Source organism: Sceloporus occidentalis, unplaced genomic scaffold (genome assembly GCF_023333645.1).
Source record: "Sceloporus occidentalis isolate IW3139 unplaced genomic scaffold, rSceOcc1.0.p SCAF_8, whole genome shotgun sequence".
NCBI lineage: Eukaryota > Metazoa > Chordata > Lepidosauria > Squamata > Phrynosomatidae > Sceloporus > Sceloporus occidentalis.
In genome coordinates, this window is record NW_028316988.1 from 23,385,795 (window position 1) to 23,401,164 (window position 15,370).

The 15,370-nt window shown below is 47.4% G+C and overlaps 1 protein-coding gene across 3 annotated transcripts; it reads right to left on the bottom strand.

The window, feature by feature from the left end:
- Nucleotides 1-1,043: 1,043 nt before the first annotated feature.
- Nucleotides 1,044-14,923, bottom strand: LOC149308243 (retinal homeobox protein Rx1). 3 transcript variants are annotated; one of them, XM_089535387.1, is made up of 5 exons: nucleotides 13,058-14,923; nucleotides 11,200-11,396; nucleotides 6,253-6,462; nucleotides 2,347-2,597; nucleotides 1,044-1,519 (listed from the first exon to the last, which is right to left on the bottom strand). In XM_089535387.1, exons 4-5 carry the CDS (start codon nucleotides 2,587-2,589, stop codon nucleotides 1,076-1,078), a joined length of 687 nt encoding a protein of 228 aa, XP_089391513.1. In that variant the 5' UTR covers nucleotides 2,590-2,597; nucleotides 6,253-6,462; nucleotides 11,200-11,396; nucleotides 13,058-14,923; the 3' UTR covers nucleotides 1,044-1,075. The 3 variants fall into 3 exon arrangements, with proteins under 3 accessions (XP_089391513.1, XP_089391511.1, XP_089391514.1); XM_089535385.1 differs by lacking the exon at nucleotides 13,058-14,923 and having other exon boundaries at nucleotides 11,200-13,048; XM_089535388.1 differs by lacking the exons at nucleotides 6,253-6,462; nucleotides 11,200-11,396; nucleotides 13,058-14,923 and adding an exon at nucleotides 3,204-4,612.
- Between the last annotated feature and the right edge of the window lie 447 nt (nucleotides 14,924-15,370).

The following is a 15,370-nucleotide window of genomic DNA, read 5'->3' on the forward strand; positions in this document are numbered from 1 at the left end:
GACACCCAAGATTAGCGGAAGCACATTTAACCAACAAAAGGCATGCGACACACAAGAGCACCAGAAGGAGCCTGGGCTGCAAACAATGCAGTGAAGCACCAGCTTTGGAGCGGAATTGGCTTTTGGGTTGGATTTCCAGTAAGGAAGGAGAGAAAAAAGGTCCCACAATATTGTGGGGCAGCTCTTCATAGGAATATTTCCATGCCAGCTAGGAGGATGATTCGTTTTATTTCTCTTGTTTGGAAGAGACACCATGAAGCTGATGGCAAATCTGTCCTCCATGAGGACCAGAACCACGTCTCAGGGACACTCAGCCTGAATTTAATCTATTCTATTTATCTATCTATGAACAAATGAGAGATCAATAAACAGAACTGAATGCAAGAGTTAGTCCAAAATGTTTTAGCTTCCACCTTCTTCAGTGGCTCAAAATAAAGGTATAATATACACAATTTCCTAGGGACTCTATAGGTTTCAGGTGGGTCTGTAAGGAAGGGGTGACCATCTGGGGAAGGAAAGATTTGCTTTGGGCAATTCCACCCAAGTGACTCTCAAGCACAATCACACCCAAAATCCACAAAACAACTGATACCTCCATCGGACAAATCAAATGCAAAAAAAAACAACCACCTGTCCCTAGCTTTCAAAGCTTCACTGGCTTTTTGAAAGCTTGCAAAGTGCAATTTCTGCATAAAGGTCTCTCTCTTGTGGATTTTGGATGTTGTTGTTGTACTTTCCCACGCGGCCAATGTGGCTACCCCTGGACAGATCATCTTTTAGAGTGAAAGAGACCCAAGTGGGGGAAACAGAGGACTCTTTCCTCCTTCCCTTTTATTTGGTTTATTTGAAGTAACAGTGCCAAAAATGTTCTAGTGTCCAGTTTCGGGTGCATCATCGCCAGGCTGGTGCATCGACAGACCCAAATCCTCTATTTTGGCTTGAAAAGCGGCATTTCTAGCCTGATTGTCGTCCACAAGAGCTAAGAGGCCTCCTTGAAGTCCAGGACCCCCGTCCCACCTCTGGACCCCCACCCCATCCCATCCCGCCAGCCCTGTGATGTCGGCCAGCCAGTCGGTCAGATGGGCTGCCACGTCTTGTCGATGGTCTGGATGTGTTCCTTGGCTTTCATGCGCAAGGCGGCGATGCTGGAGCTACGCTGGTCCACCTCCTCCAGCGGGTATTTGTCCACAAACGTTGTGCCGCACTGGTAGGTGGCCGTGGGCATGGGCTGCATGCCTTGGGGCATGGCAGGCGGGTTGTTAAGGAAGGAATGCCCGCCGTATGGTGCCTGCAGGCCCTGGGGAGCACCCATGAAGCCAGGGATGCTGTGCACTGTAGTGGCGCTGGAGATGGGGGAGGTCAGCCAGGGGTCCAAGGGGAGGGAGTTGCCAATGGGCCCCACGTTGGCCGCCATGGGAGGCCGGTTGAAGGAGAGGATGGGGGTGTCGTGGAGCTTCATGGAATTGGCCTCCATCTTCTCCTGCCGGCGCCACTTGGCTCTGCGGTTCTGGAACCAGACCTGTGGAAAGGGAGAGGCGAACGGCTCAGGGCCAGGACAAGCCAAGCAGGACAGCTGCCCACGGTCAGACCACTTTGTCCCCAAGAGAAGGAGGGAAGCCCTTCTGCAAAACTGAGGACATTCTTGATCCTCTCCGCTCCCAGGTTTGTGGAGCTTGGAATCAGCCTCTTAAACAGAGGAAGAAATACATGGAAGTGGATGGGAGTCTGAAACAAAGCCTGATTTGTACAGTTCCACTTCCCTAAGGTTTTGTTAAGGGGCAAAGCAAGCTCTTTTGTTTTTTTAAGCTGATATTTTTAACATAAATCGTTAAAGACACTCAGAGCACATCTACACAGCAGACATAATGCAGTCTGAGACCACTATAAGTCCATATGATAGAATCCTGGGATTTGAGGTTGCTGAGGCACCAACTTGCTTTGTCAGAGAAGGCGAAAGACTTTGCAAAATGACAAATCATAGAATTATAGAGTTGGAAGAGACCACAGGATGGAGCTGCTGCAGTTAAAGTGGTGTCAAACTGCATTATTTCTACAGTGCAGATGCAGACTTGGAGGAATTAAAAATGCAGTTGCCATGGCGCCAATCCTGGGATTTCTAGTCCGGGGAGGGAGCTGAAATCTAGCCCTTCTGAACTACAAATCCCATGGCACCCCAAGGGGATGGCTTCCAGGAACCCAGGGACCTAGAAGTCTCAGGACACGTATTGCAAGAACCTCAGAATTGTGCAGCATGGAGTTAAAGTGGGACCAAACTGCTATAGTGGGGACGCTCCTGGAATCACTTGGCCTTTGCCAAAGAGTTAAGGCTCAGTTTTCCTGGCTAACCTGAACCCGGACCTCCGGCAGGTTGACCTTCATGGCCAGCTCCTCACGGCTGTAGACGTCTGGATAATGGGACTTCTCGAAGGCCCTCTCCAGCTCATGGAGCTGGTAGGTGGTGAAGGTGGTCCGGTTCCTGCGGTGCTTCTTCTTGGGCTGCTCTTCATCCAGATTCTCCGGCGTCGCACCATCGCTCTCCACGCTCTTGCGCAGCTCGCTCAGCTCCCCTTCACATTTGCTGAGGAACATCTTGGACCCTGCGGTATCGGTATCATCATCATCATCATCATCATCCACTCCAAAGCGGAGGACATTCCACAATAAGAGCTAAAAGCACTCATAGAAATATAAATTCATGTTCAAAATGGGGGACATTTTGGAATCCCTCCTGGACGGAAGGCTGAAATGTAGGATGTGCCCTGGGAAAGGATGACCCTACCTAAACTTTGACCGTGGAATAAAAACTGAGTGTGTGTGTGTGTGTTTAATTTGCAGCTGCTTTAATTCCATGGTGAGCTGTCATGGGCCCAGTTCTGGAAGAATCCCATAGATTTGGGGGAAACCCCAAAGGCCATCTCGTCGACCCCTCCACTGTGGAGGAACCCACCACTGATGGGCCATTGAACCTCAGCTTGACTCCTTCATGTTGGAAGTTTCTAATATGAGATCCAATGGCCCATCTGCTAAAGGTGTATTGGGGTGGGTTCCTGCATGATGGAGGGCAAGAAGACATGGCCTTTAGGATTCCCCCCAAAATGGAGTCCAAGGCATTCCAGAAGTTGCTTTAATGGTCAAGAGGAGGCAGCCCAGCCAAGATCTCTCTCTGATCCAGATTGCAACCCAGTTTATTGGCTTCCACCCACCTTTTGCATCTCCCAGCTAAGCTTTTGTTTGATTTCATTATTGTTTTCTCTCTGGCCAAACTCTGAAATCTTTCTATTGCATCCTGAGAGTGGGATTAACATCCAACCACCATCCGGTCTCCCTCTCTCTCTCTTTCTCATCTGCAAGGATCTAGTAGGAAAGTTTAAAGAAATACATTAAAAAACAAAACCCAACAAGGGCAAAAATAAATAATCCTTGGGGAATTTGCACAGCAAGAAATGTTATCAGTTTGCTTTGGGGAGATAATTCTTTCCCCTGAAAAGGCGGAAGGAAAGAAGGGAATGAAGGAATGGAAGAAAGAAGGGGTGAAAAGAATAATCCCTAGGCATTTAAGCAATAACTTAACCATATTTTACGTGATTATATATATATAGATGTTTTAATTGTTTGAATTTTATAATAATTTTATAGGTTTTATCTGTGAGCTGCCTTGGGTCCCTCTGGGGAGAAAGTCAGGATATACATGAAATAAATAAATAAACAAACAAACAAAATGATTGTTTTCACTCGCTTTATCTCCCTCCCTTCAAAGGATTCTTTAAATATGAGGGAAAGATTTCCCCAGCCCTATTGGACTGTAGCTCCCATCATCCAGTGGGTTTCCATGGCCGAGTCAAGATTTGAACTCTGGTCTCCAGAGTTGTAGTCCAACACTCAAACCACTATGCCATGCTGTCTCTCTGAATGGGTTCCTGAACGACTGAAAAATATGAGCCAAGACTCAGAAACCTCTCCCCACAAAGAAGAAGACTCTGCAACGTCTTCCACCAACATTTTTGGGGAGTCACACTTGGCAAACACTTCCATGTCTGGGCAGTTTCTCTCCCCATCCTTCTGGCTGTGGTTGGGAAATAGGGTGGGAAGTGCAGTTCCCATCTTCTCCATCCTTTCGCAAAGGGTCAGATTGTGGGTCAGAGACAACTTTGCCTCCTTTTCAAAGCATCCCAGGCCGAGGGCCTCCTATTGCAACCCTTTGCAAGTAGCCCCCCACCAAATGGGACAGAGTAGAGCCATTGAATGGAGGGGATTTGCACAAGCGTTGGCGCGATTTTCAGCAAATGATTCAAAGGGTCTGTTGCGGCTGGGACTAGCCATCGGACTTGTCACAAACACAATCTTCCATTTCTCTCCTTCCACCTCCCTTCTGCAAAGTCTCTTTTCCTTTTGCTCTTCTGCTGACTACTTTTTCTCTTTGGGAAGCCAGGCCGACAAAACCCAAAATGCTGGGCTGTGGGCGATGGGATTCATTGTCCCAGTAAGATAACTTCCTTTCTGCCTATCCAAACATATAAAAATTAAAATGAAAACCACACTTTCCTGGTTCGTTTTAATTTTCACCTCTGGGTTAAAGCCTTTACGGAGATCGGTGGCTTCAAAACATGAGTGTAAAGATGACCCATATTCAAACAGAGGGCCATGGCTTTAAAATATGGAGGTGGTAATAATAATAATAATAATAATAATAATAATAGCCCTTTAATTAATCCTTTCCTGGGTCTAAACCCTTCCGGACTTAGGGCTATTTCTCCTGCCCTTTTGGTTGCTCTTGTCGTCTTTTTTCTCGTCATCTTTGAAAACAACCATTTCCTCCCCCTCCACCTTCATCTCTGCAGCTTTCTTCGTCTTCTGATTTATTTATTTTTTTCCGGCTTTAAGTTCTTAAGCTCGAAGATTGGAAGGGAAGAAGCAGCCGCAGAGGCGGACAATCTCCGGAGGGATTTATTTGCCTCCGATGCTGGGTTCTTCTTAAATGTGGCGTGTTTTTTTCCTTCCTTAAGAATAAATGCCAGGAAGCAGAGAGGATATACCTGTGTGTGTGTGTGTGTGTGTGTGTGTGTAGAAATGTGGCCTGATCTGGGCCCATCCTGACCCCCCAAAAAATCAATCCTTTAATAATTCAGAGATTAATAAAGTTCCCAGCAAAGAAGATATGATTTTTGGAGAGTCATGCACAACAGAAATGGGGTCACTCCGGACTGAAGAGTCGCAGGAGTCTATGTTGGATGTGGCCTGGTGCAAAATGCAACCTTTCCAAGCATCTTTGCTTAATTTTGGGAGGTAGAATGGGGTGTCTTTCTGGAGGAGAGGAAGAGATTAAAAATAACCATTTTGTACTCCTCATTTTCCTGACCTTGCTTGCTCCAGACCTTTCAGTGCCCTTTCCTCTTGGTTTGGTTTATACATAGGTTGATACAACAACAACAACAATTGCAACCCATCTTTATGGTGAACAACCTCAGCATTCCCTGGAACAAAGCTGAACATTATATCTTAACTATTGGGCAGAACTATATGCGGTATCTTAACCATACACTATTAACTACTATATAGTTTGTCAAAGGATCTTATTGCATCTTTGCATACTGATATTCCAGACTGAGTTTCTCCATTCCCCATATAGCATGTGTTGTGTATAGTTTTTTTTAACATATATAAACACACACACACGCACACATACACATATATAACACACATATACACACATATATTTGAGTTTATGTGTGTATAAAACAGTATTAGCCAACATAACTTTTCCAACGTTGCAACAAGAGCTCCCTTGGCGAACTGCTTGAGTCAACAGACAATACAAAACAAGACACAAATACATCTTCCGTGTGATCAACCGCATCCTTTTTTAAAGCTATCTGTTTATTGACTTTCTTTCTCTCTCTTCAAAGATATATATACGAATGAATGGGATTCTCCAGTTTTGTTGACTTTAACATTCAACAGTTGATTCAGTGGGTCCGCATTATCTCCTTGATTCGCTGAAACAGAGCCTCCAGCAAATCAACTGTTGAATGTTAAAGTCAACAAAACCAGAGAATCCCATCCATTCGGTGGCTCTGCTTGAGTTGGGAGTAAAATACAATTTGGACCATTGATGCCAACTTGCATTCGCTCAATGGGACACACAATCCTAAGTATAGGATGGTACGTCTTGTTGAGTATCCTTGGAGGAAGCAACCCACAAAACCCCGGAAAAGGAGCGGCGAAGGGGGAAAGCGCAGTCCCGACGGCCATTACCTGCTGGCTAGGCCCTACTTGGGTTTCGTGCGGGAAGGTATTAGGCGCGCCTGGTCCCTCCACGGCCACAAACAACCGGCTCACGCGTCCCCAATCTTCTCGCTTGGCCGCCAGAATTCGCGGTAGTCGCCTTAATTGTCACGGAGCCCACCGTGCTGCAAAGCCCCGGGAGTAGAAATCTTTATTTAGTCTTGCAGATGTCACTGGACCCTGCAGATTGGAAACAAGTCCAAAGGATTAAGGCGAGGTTATTAATTGGAGGCCTTCCCCTTTAAGAGTGATTGACAGTTACTTTCTGGATAAGTAATTGCTCTAAGTGTCCCCTCCAGTTGATCCAGCAGAAGGACTGGGCTGGTGGGCGGGCGGCCATCCGTCCATCCGTCCATCCATCCATCGTCCGTCCCTCCGTCCGTCGAGGGGGTCCCTAATGATGCCGCCCTCCCCGCCCTTTGATTGTCTCCTGCACAAAAGCGTCCCGCTGGAAGACGTTTCCTCCTCCTCCTCATAATCCCCTCATTACAGAAGAAGGGAAGAATGGGAAAACAAGAGCCATGGAAGAGAAGAATGGGGCGCCCCAGCGGCCAGACAACGGGGAGGCCCCTCTGCCCCATAGACCCCAGACCCAAACAATGGCCTTTGTCTCAGGGGCAGAAAGGACACCGGGAAGGAGGGGAAGGGCTTTGCGGCCCAAATTTCAGCCTCCTCCGCAACGTCCGTCACAGGGACCACATCCCTTGGTCATCCACAAAGTTGTGTTTCGGTAAGGAGGAGGAACCAGAATGGCCGCAACAGTTGAAGCCAGACAGGATGGTCAAGGCAACACCATTCAGAGCTGTTTTCCTGACCTTTGACCTCTTCAGGCTCCTTCTTCTGGTCAAGAAAATGGAGCAAATCACCTCCAGGAGCAGCCATTCCACTAAAGTGGGGGCCTATGCCATATATATACATAGGTCTGCCTTAGGGTCACCATAACTCAGAAACGACTGGAAGACACACAACACACATATACATATATATAAATTTGTGCGTCTTCAGGTCTTCAAGAACAAATAATCTCCCCCAGAAAACACTAGAGAAGTCATTCGACTAAAGGGCTCTGTGTTATCTTGCTATCTATCTATCTGATGGCTACCTTAGGGTTAGTGTAGGAAAGTTTAATAAGTTGGAAATGACTTGAAGACAAACAACAACAACATACACACATACATTTATGTTGTTGTGTGCCTTCAAGTCCTTTCCACTTTATGGCGACTTTAAGGCAGGCCTATCATGGGGTTTTCTGGAACTACGAGTGTTAGATTCAAACAGAGATTCGAACCCTTGTCTCCAGAGCCGTCACCTGGCGCTCAAACCACGGTGGTGGCTCCACAATGACACCCAGGTGCCCGTCATTGAGGACATGGAGGACAGGCCCTCTGGTCCAACAGGCCTCCCAGTTGCCCCACTGGGAAGGCCACGAGGGGGGCTCAAAGGCCACCCCCTCCCCATGTCCTTCTTGCGCCGTTGAAGCTCCTTCAGCCATGGCTGATGTTTCCTGACAAGCGGAGACGGCGAGGAAAGGCCTTGCGGTCCGGAGCACACCTGTTCCCGGTCTCACAGCCGCCCATGACCCTCCATGAGGCTCCCTTCCATTTCCCTTATGCAGTTAGAAACGCCAGCATGGCCTGGCTACCAATCTTTCTTCCTGGCCACTTTGGGGAATCTGTTTCTTCTTCTCAGCCTCAATCTGCCTCCATTATGTTCCCTTTGTAACCTTGGGATTTCCTTCAGCTTGGACCACAGCCATTACGGCATCCATCTTGTAACTGGAAAGATGCTGATCTTGCTCTGCAAGAGAATCCCAGTTACAGTGGTGGTCAGTTTAATAAAACCTTGACCACCAGATCTGTACATGTGTCCTTCGTGTTGACATCATGGAGGTCAGTTTAATAAAGCCTTGACCACCAGATCAAAATGTCACTTTTGTTGCAGGTAATCCTGAGCCAGATGGACCAAAGATCTGAACCAGTGGAAAGGAGCTTCCTGCATATTTAAACAAACCCATGAAGACTAGAAATGTAATTTAATTTTTCTTTAGAGGATGGACCACCATTGAGTGGGAAAGCCCTTACTTTGGACATGGAAGTCTGAATCCCATCAGTCCATCCTAATTTACTGCCAAAAAGTAAGCCAACACCTAAGTAAATTCCACTGTTTCAATAAATCTACTCTAGATGGGATTAAGAATAGGATCCAGACCAACCCCCCCCCCCCCTTAATTTTAGGTTCTGTGAACATCTTGGAAGGTCTGAGCAGGCCATCTTGGGCCAGGTGGATGGAGAACTGGGCTCAAGATCAGGGAATTCTTTTGAAAGTTTTCCTCCACTGCAAAGAAATCAAGGAACTGTATTTCAAAGTTTGGAGGATGTGGCTGAAATTCCAATAAATCTACAAATCAAGATTTTCAGTTTCTTCTAAGTTGAATACACTTGGTGAAAAGCTTATTTATTTCCAAAACTAGCCAAAGTCAGGACTCTGGATTCAAGCATTTCTCAGAACAGCAGCAGCAGAAACAGAAATAATGTGGCCTGTCAGTTAAAATATTATTTCTTTAATATTTTAGTATCAAGGCTTAGTGGACATTTTCCAAAGCTTCTCTCAACACTGACATAGTTTCAAAAGAGATGCAGAAATCTGACCCGCGAAAGAAAGAAAGAAAGAACGGACGGACGGACGGACGGACGGACAAAAGAAAGAAAAAAACTGCTTTTGTTTTTTTTAAATCAAGGTTTAATTGAGATGTCCAAAAGTCTCTTGAAATGCAGTTTCAAAACAGATGCAGAAACTTGACCCACAAATGAAAGGAAGAATAAAATTGTTTTATCCTTATTTACATTTTTAAGCCAAGGCTGAACGGAGATGTTCAAAAGTCGCCCGAAGCGCAGCTTCTGAAGAGAAGCGTAAACCTGGTCTGTGAACGAACAAAAGGACCAATGCGGTTTGTGTGTGTCAAATGAAGTCAAAGCTTTATTGAGGTTTTTCCAGCCGCAAAACAGCAGCGCCAATTAACAACAGCTGGGTGACTTGAGCGCCAAAATGCTTCCAGACATTGCAAACGCCTCTTTGTTTTCCCCCCAGGCTCTGTCCCATGGCATGCCCCGTGTTAAGTGCTGTTTCCCAAAGCCAAGGGTGCCTCTGAGCGTGAACAGAGTTTCCCCTTGGTCCTCCCTCTGACCCATGGCCCACCTGCTTCGGAAGCGGACAGAAGGCCATTTGCCACCCATCGTCCCGGCCATCTGTCCTGACTAGGAGGGGGCTGGTCTCTTTTTAAATTAATTTCATTAATTGAATTACGCTTCAATTATATTAACTATTTAGGCATAATAAGCCGCCCGCCCGCAAAGCCATGGGGAGGGGCGCGGGGGCAAGAGGGGGGGCAAAGGGCCGACTTTTTTGGCTCCCAACATGACAGTCGAAAGGCAGTTTTAAAATCAAAACTTTTGCCTAAAGAAAAAGGCACTGGCAGAAAAATTGTGGGTTTTTCGTTTTCAAAAATACGTCTTTGGGTTTGCGTTAAAAGTATTTTTGTAGGCTGTTCTCCTTTGCCCAGTCCTGCTCTCTTCTGGATGTGAAAGATGTGTGCGTCTGTGTGCTACAGAATCCAGTTAGCAGAGGAGGTTTGCTCTTGGGAAGACCAGGACTGCCAAAGGCATTAAGCTTTCTTTCTTTGTTATATAACGCTACCTTCTATCTCAAGGGCTATTGTTGATCAATGCTGCCATTTCTATTCATATTTGATCTCAGTTTCCTACAAAAGCGTGAGTATGGGACAAGGTTTCATATCCAAAAGAAATCAATTCAGGAATTGTTGTCGTTGTGTGACCTGAAATCGTTTCCAACTTAGGGGAACTTATCACAGGTTTTTCTTGGCAAGGTTTGTTCAGAGCGGGTTTGCATTTTGCTTTGAGGCTGAGAGAGTGGGGCCTTCCAGTGAGTTTCCACAGCTGGCCACGATTTGAACCCAGTCTAATGCTCAAATCACCGGCTGGTGAACCTCTTTTAAGGTCTCCCCTTCCCTTTGCATTTGCAGGACCATTGCTGCAATGGTCACGTCCAATCCTTCCAGCATTTGAACGTTGGAAATTTGGGGAGGAGGGTCATTGATTTCAGAAACGATATTCTCCCCACTTCCCTAGACAGGGATCTGGCCCTTATCGTCATCATAGTTGTGATCATCATTTATTTATATAGCACCGCCAATGTACTTGGCGCTTTACAACAGAACAAAACATTTAGAACTATTCCAGTAATATAAAATGCTGAAATACAGTACAAGGATACAATACTAAAGATGCAGTAGTAAAACAGAACAGTAGAAAGAAGCAGCTACAGACACAAACACAAAATACAGAATAAAACAGGCAATCAATTATAGCAAAAAGTATAATAATACAAAAGCCCTGTGGCCTTCTTCTACATTTGCAGCTATTTGCAAATGTTCATTGGTTCCCATTGCAACTGAAGAGGGTCTCCGTCCCCACCCTTCACCCCAATGGATGTGGGACTTTTTGGGGGTGCAACCCTTCCTCTCCGCCTCCGAAAAAACCCTAAGCCCTCCGAAGGTCTGGTCATGCAGCCGGCCACTTTGGTCCCAGGTCCGGCCCGTGGCCTTAGCCACCCTCCCCGCTCCTGGCCCCCATCCTCTCCCCAATCCTCCTGTGTCCGTCCCCCATCCCCCCCCCCACAGCAACCACCATCATCCCCGGTAAGCTGACACAGCGTCTCTAAGCGTTATCAGCTTTGGTGTGTCTAATAAGCTTAGCCGAGTTTAAAACTGTCATTGGAGTGAACTAAAGCCCTGTGATACCCCTGCCTTGCACCTCCTTAGCCAATTTACCTTCAATTAGAGTAATTGGGAAATGAGCAAAGGAGGGTAGCATTAATATTTTAAAGTGATGAAGCGATTACCGGGCCCAGCCTAGGGGTGGGAATCCAGCGGCTCCCTGCGCCTCCAAAGGCAATTACCATCCTTGGCCAAAGACGCACTCCTCCCTTGGCTCCCTTCCGTCCTTCCTTCCTTCCCTCCTTCTGGGTTAGGTAACAGCCTTTGCCAGCTTCGTCCAAAGGACCGTTGCACCAAAACGGAAAGATTGATCATTCTCAACCTGCAAAAAAACAAATTTCAGATAACTCTCTCGTCTCCAGACAATCTCCCCCCCCCACCATTTTGACTCTTCTGGGGAAAGGTCAGGGGTCTGCAGAATTGGGCACCTGGTGACAGGGGCATCCGACTGCCAATTCCCTTGGGTCTTGTTCATGGGCCCAGTCCAGGCAGGTGACCAGGTGTCCTAACAGCTTGGACCCTGGAGACTGCATATGTATTATGATTACTATCAGTAGTAGTAGTAGTAGTATTCATCCCACCTTTTCTTACTCCACCTTAACTCAGGTTGACCAGGTGGCCTCAGCACAAAAAAAGACAAGGCACCACAAAATGGTGGACATTCAAGGAAAACGGAAATCATGACCAAATGAAAGCTAAACGCACACTCACACAAATATAAATCTATATGCTTCTTAGCCAAGCTCAGAATGGAGGACATTTTGGAATTCCTCTTGGTTGAAATGGACCCATGGTAAGTTCCCCTAAGTTGGAAATGACTAGAAGACACACAACAACAACAACAACAACAACAACAACCACCCCTGAATGAATACGTCCCCCCTTTTCCTGCTGTTTTGGCCACACTATGAAATCTCATCCCAAGGCAACGGAGATCACAATGAATCTATTGCCTGAAAGGGCCCTGGGAGCACTCTCCTGTATGTTGAGGAGAGGGGCACTCTGCACATGCTCTAAAGTTCTTCACTCAACCCAAACTCTCCCGCCAGCCATGTACACAAAGCCTATACAAGCAAGCCCTGTTTGCATGTTTCCTTCTCTAGCAGCAGCCCATGTACAATTTCTTTGCAGCACCTACTTGCAACCTTTGACTGCTCCCCTCTTTTCTCTCCACAAGTTCATCTAACCCTATATTTCAACAAAAATAAATGTGCAGAATCCAGGGCTGGCAATTCACATTTTCAGCCCAACAACTGCTAAGCAGCGAGAGGAAGATAGAGGGCATTTCTAAAGGTTGTCTTTCTTCTGAACCTTCAGGGAATCAGCTTTGGGGAAAACAGAAGGTCAAGGACCTTTTTGCAGTGGATGTCCAAAATGTCCAGATAGACTCCTTCTGGAGGGTGAAGGCGACAGGAGAAACTCTCTGCTACTGGGGGATGTCCCTACTACATATCCCAACATCCCAACAGCAGACAGCCAAATGCTCTGGGGAAGCTCACAGAAGGGATTTGGAAGATGAAAGGGCTTTTAACCCTTGGCACTCAAGGAAATGGGCCTAGGACCACCGTTTGGGAAGACTGGCCCCAGTCCCGTCACGTGTGAATAGCAAATAAGGGTTGGCCTTCTGGGCAAATGCACCAGTCTGGAGGTGTTGCTTCTGTGCAGCAGAGGCCACAAGCTACCCAACCCTGGTACTCACACATTACAACACACATATACACACCGACCCCAATCCCAGTCCTGCCAATTGCCAACAACTTCCATCTCCTTTTTCTGGGGCCAATTTTCCCTCCAAACCTTGGAGGGAAAGTTGTTCCTTGGCACTAGGACACCCAGGATCCCCATCCCAGTCAGAAGAGGGGATTTTGGAGGCCAGAGTACAAATGCAAGAGAGAGGCATTTGCCCTGGAGGCCTTGGCGTGGGGTTTGCCGGACCTAAAGCCCACCACCGTATTGAGGCCTTGGTGGGGAGGCCCTGCTTACTTCCGCGTCCCTCTCAATCTCTCCTAGATCCCTCTTGGCACATCTGCCGGCTTCTGTCGCGAGCGCCCATAATCCCCCGACGCAGCAGAGAACAGGTGCCTTGATTGGCTTCCAGCCTCTGTCCATCCGTCCGATCCCAGGAAGGCCTCCTCGGCCGGGCTGAGCCTTCCTGGCCAAAGGGAGCCCCTTCGAGGCTGGCGTCTGGCTGGCCGTCCGGCCAGTGAGAGCCCTGGCGGTCCTTCCCAAGGCTGGCTGAGTGGGGAAGTGACCCAGGCTGAGGCAATTAATTAATATACCTCGCTGACGCGCTTTGGGGACCTTTGGATGTTGTGTTTTTCCTCTCAGTAATCAATCCCATCAGGTCCCATTAATTAGCTCATTGTTTCATTACTGATTCTTAAGCTCAGGGAAGAACGCAGAGGCCAGACCCAGGAGAGCCAGCCTGGTCTCCTGGCTTGAGAGCTGGGACTCTGGTGACCAGGGTTCAAATCCTGGCTCGGCCCTGGGATCCCACCAGGCAACCTAGGGCAAGAAGTCCCACTCTCTCGGCCTCAGAGGAAGGCAAAGGCAAGCCTGCTCTCAACAAAGGCCACCCGGGCCTTCTTCTGAGGCTGAGTGAGTGGGATTCGGCCAGGTTTATCCAAGGAGCGTCCAGAGTTGAGCAGGGACTTGAATCTTGGTCTCCTGAAGCCCTAGCCCAACACTCAGACCTCTGTATCATGTAGGCCAAGTTATTTTGGGTGTGGGTTTTTAATGACAAAATTCATTCTGAGGAAGTCTGTCACAATTACCTTCCTCTGAGGCCAAGAGATCGGCCCAAGGTCATCCAATGGGGTTCCAGGGTTGACCGGAAGGGATTCGAACCTGGTTCCTGGGGTCCTTGTCTGATAATCAATCACATCACTAGACTGTCCCAAATAAGGTTCAACACCATGGAAAACATTGGCTTGAGGGTGCCATGAATCTACTCTTGAGGTTTCATTCCAGATAGGAATCCTCCACGTTGATCAACTCATTTGGAAGATACAGTATAGCACTGTGGAAAACTCCCTTAAAAGTCTTGGATAAGCCCCAGAGAAGATGTACCATTACTCCCCATCATCCCAAAATTGGCTAACATTTTCGAGATACAAGTCAGTGACAGAGTTAGAAGGCAAGAAATTCCTCTGAAAGGAAGGAGAATTTCCTCGAAGGACAGGAAAACCTTCACACCTCCAAGTGACTCCAAGCATTGATCTTTCAGCATTTAAAAACTTCCCCCTTTCTGCTTTCTCCCTTGGTCCTCAGCTTACTTTTTAATGCCACAAACTGAGCTCACAGTGAACAAAGTAGTTTGCGCTCAACAAGGGAACCAAAGGGAGAGATTAAATCCTTCCCTTCTCCCCAGAAGGCTCTGGCAAAAGCAAACTGCAACAGCCCCTGTATTCCCTCCTTAAAAAGTGCAACCAACTTGACCCCCTTCTCACATTTCTTGGCCACACAAGGCCTGGTTTTAATTTGGGAAATGTTGGAGGGTTTGGACCTTGCAGCAAAAAGGTTGCAACCCAGCAGACCTGGGTAGCCATGTCCTTTCGCTGTTCAGTTAGTCAGCTTTATCAATCTTTAGATAAGAGTCTGGCACATAAATATATTAATTGCAAGCTTTGTTAAGTAGTATTCTCTTTCCTTGGGCTTTGCCACAATGACACCCCCGCCTCCCCCATCCTGATCCTATCCCGAGGCGTCCGCCCTCGAATCCTGCAGCATATTTTAAAAGGGTTCACTCAGCTTAGCCCTGCTGGGGAGAGAAGATCCAGGGAGATTAGGCCTCACTAAAATAGGCATTAAGCCACCAGAACAGCCGTCAACCTCACACGGTCATCGCCGTCGCTTACCTTTAAGCCTCGCGGTACCTGCGGACGAAACGTGTCAAGGAGATGTCGCCTCTCGTCTTGTCCTTCTCCGCCACCATGGAGGACTTGGGGCCGTGAGGGTCCTCTTTGTAAAATGGCAGAGTTGGAAGGAACCCCGAGGGGCATCTTGTCCAACTCCCGCTACGAAGGAATATGCAAGTAAAGCACTCCTAAAAGATGCCCATGCAAGCCGCATTTAAAGACCTCTGAAGGAGGCAGTTCCTTCCCTGCCAAACAGCTCTTCCCATCAAGAAGTTCTTCCTAATCTTTAGGTGTAACCTCTTTTCCTGTCACTTGAACCCCTTGCTCTGTGTCCTAGTCTCTCTGGAGCAGCAGAAAAGAAGTTGGCTCCATCATCTCCATGAAATCCTTCCAGATATTTGGAGATGGCTGCTTCATGTCACCTCCCAAGTCTTCCTTT

Coding starts and splice junctions, on each gene's coding strand:
- LOC149308243 (XM_089535387.1), bottom strand. CDS start 2,589: ATGTTCCTCAGCAAATGTGAAGGGGAGCTGAGCGAGCTGCGCAAGAGC. Junction 1,520..2,346: donor TGCCGGAGGTCCGGGTTCAG/GTTAGCCAGGAA, acceptor CCCTTTCCACAG/GTCTGGTTCCAGAACCGCAG.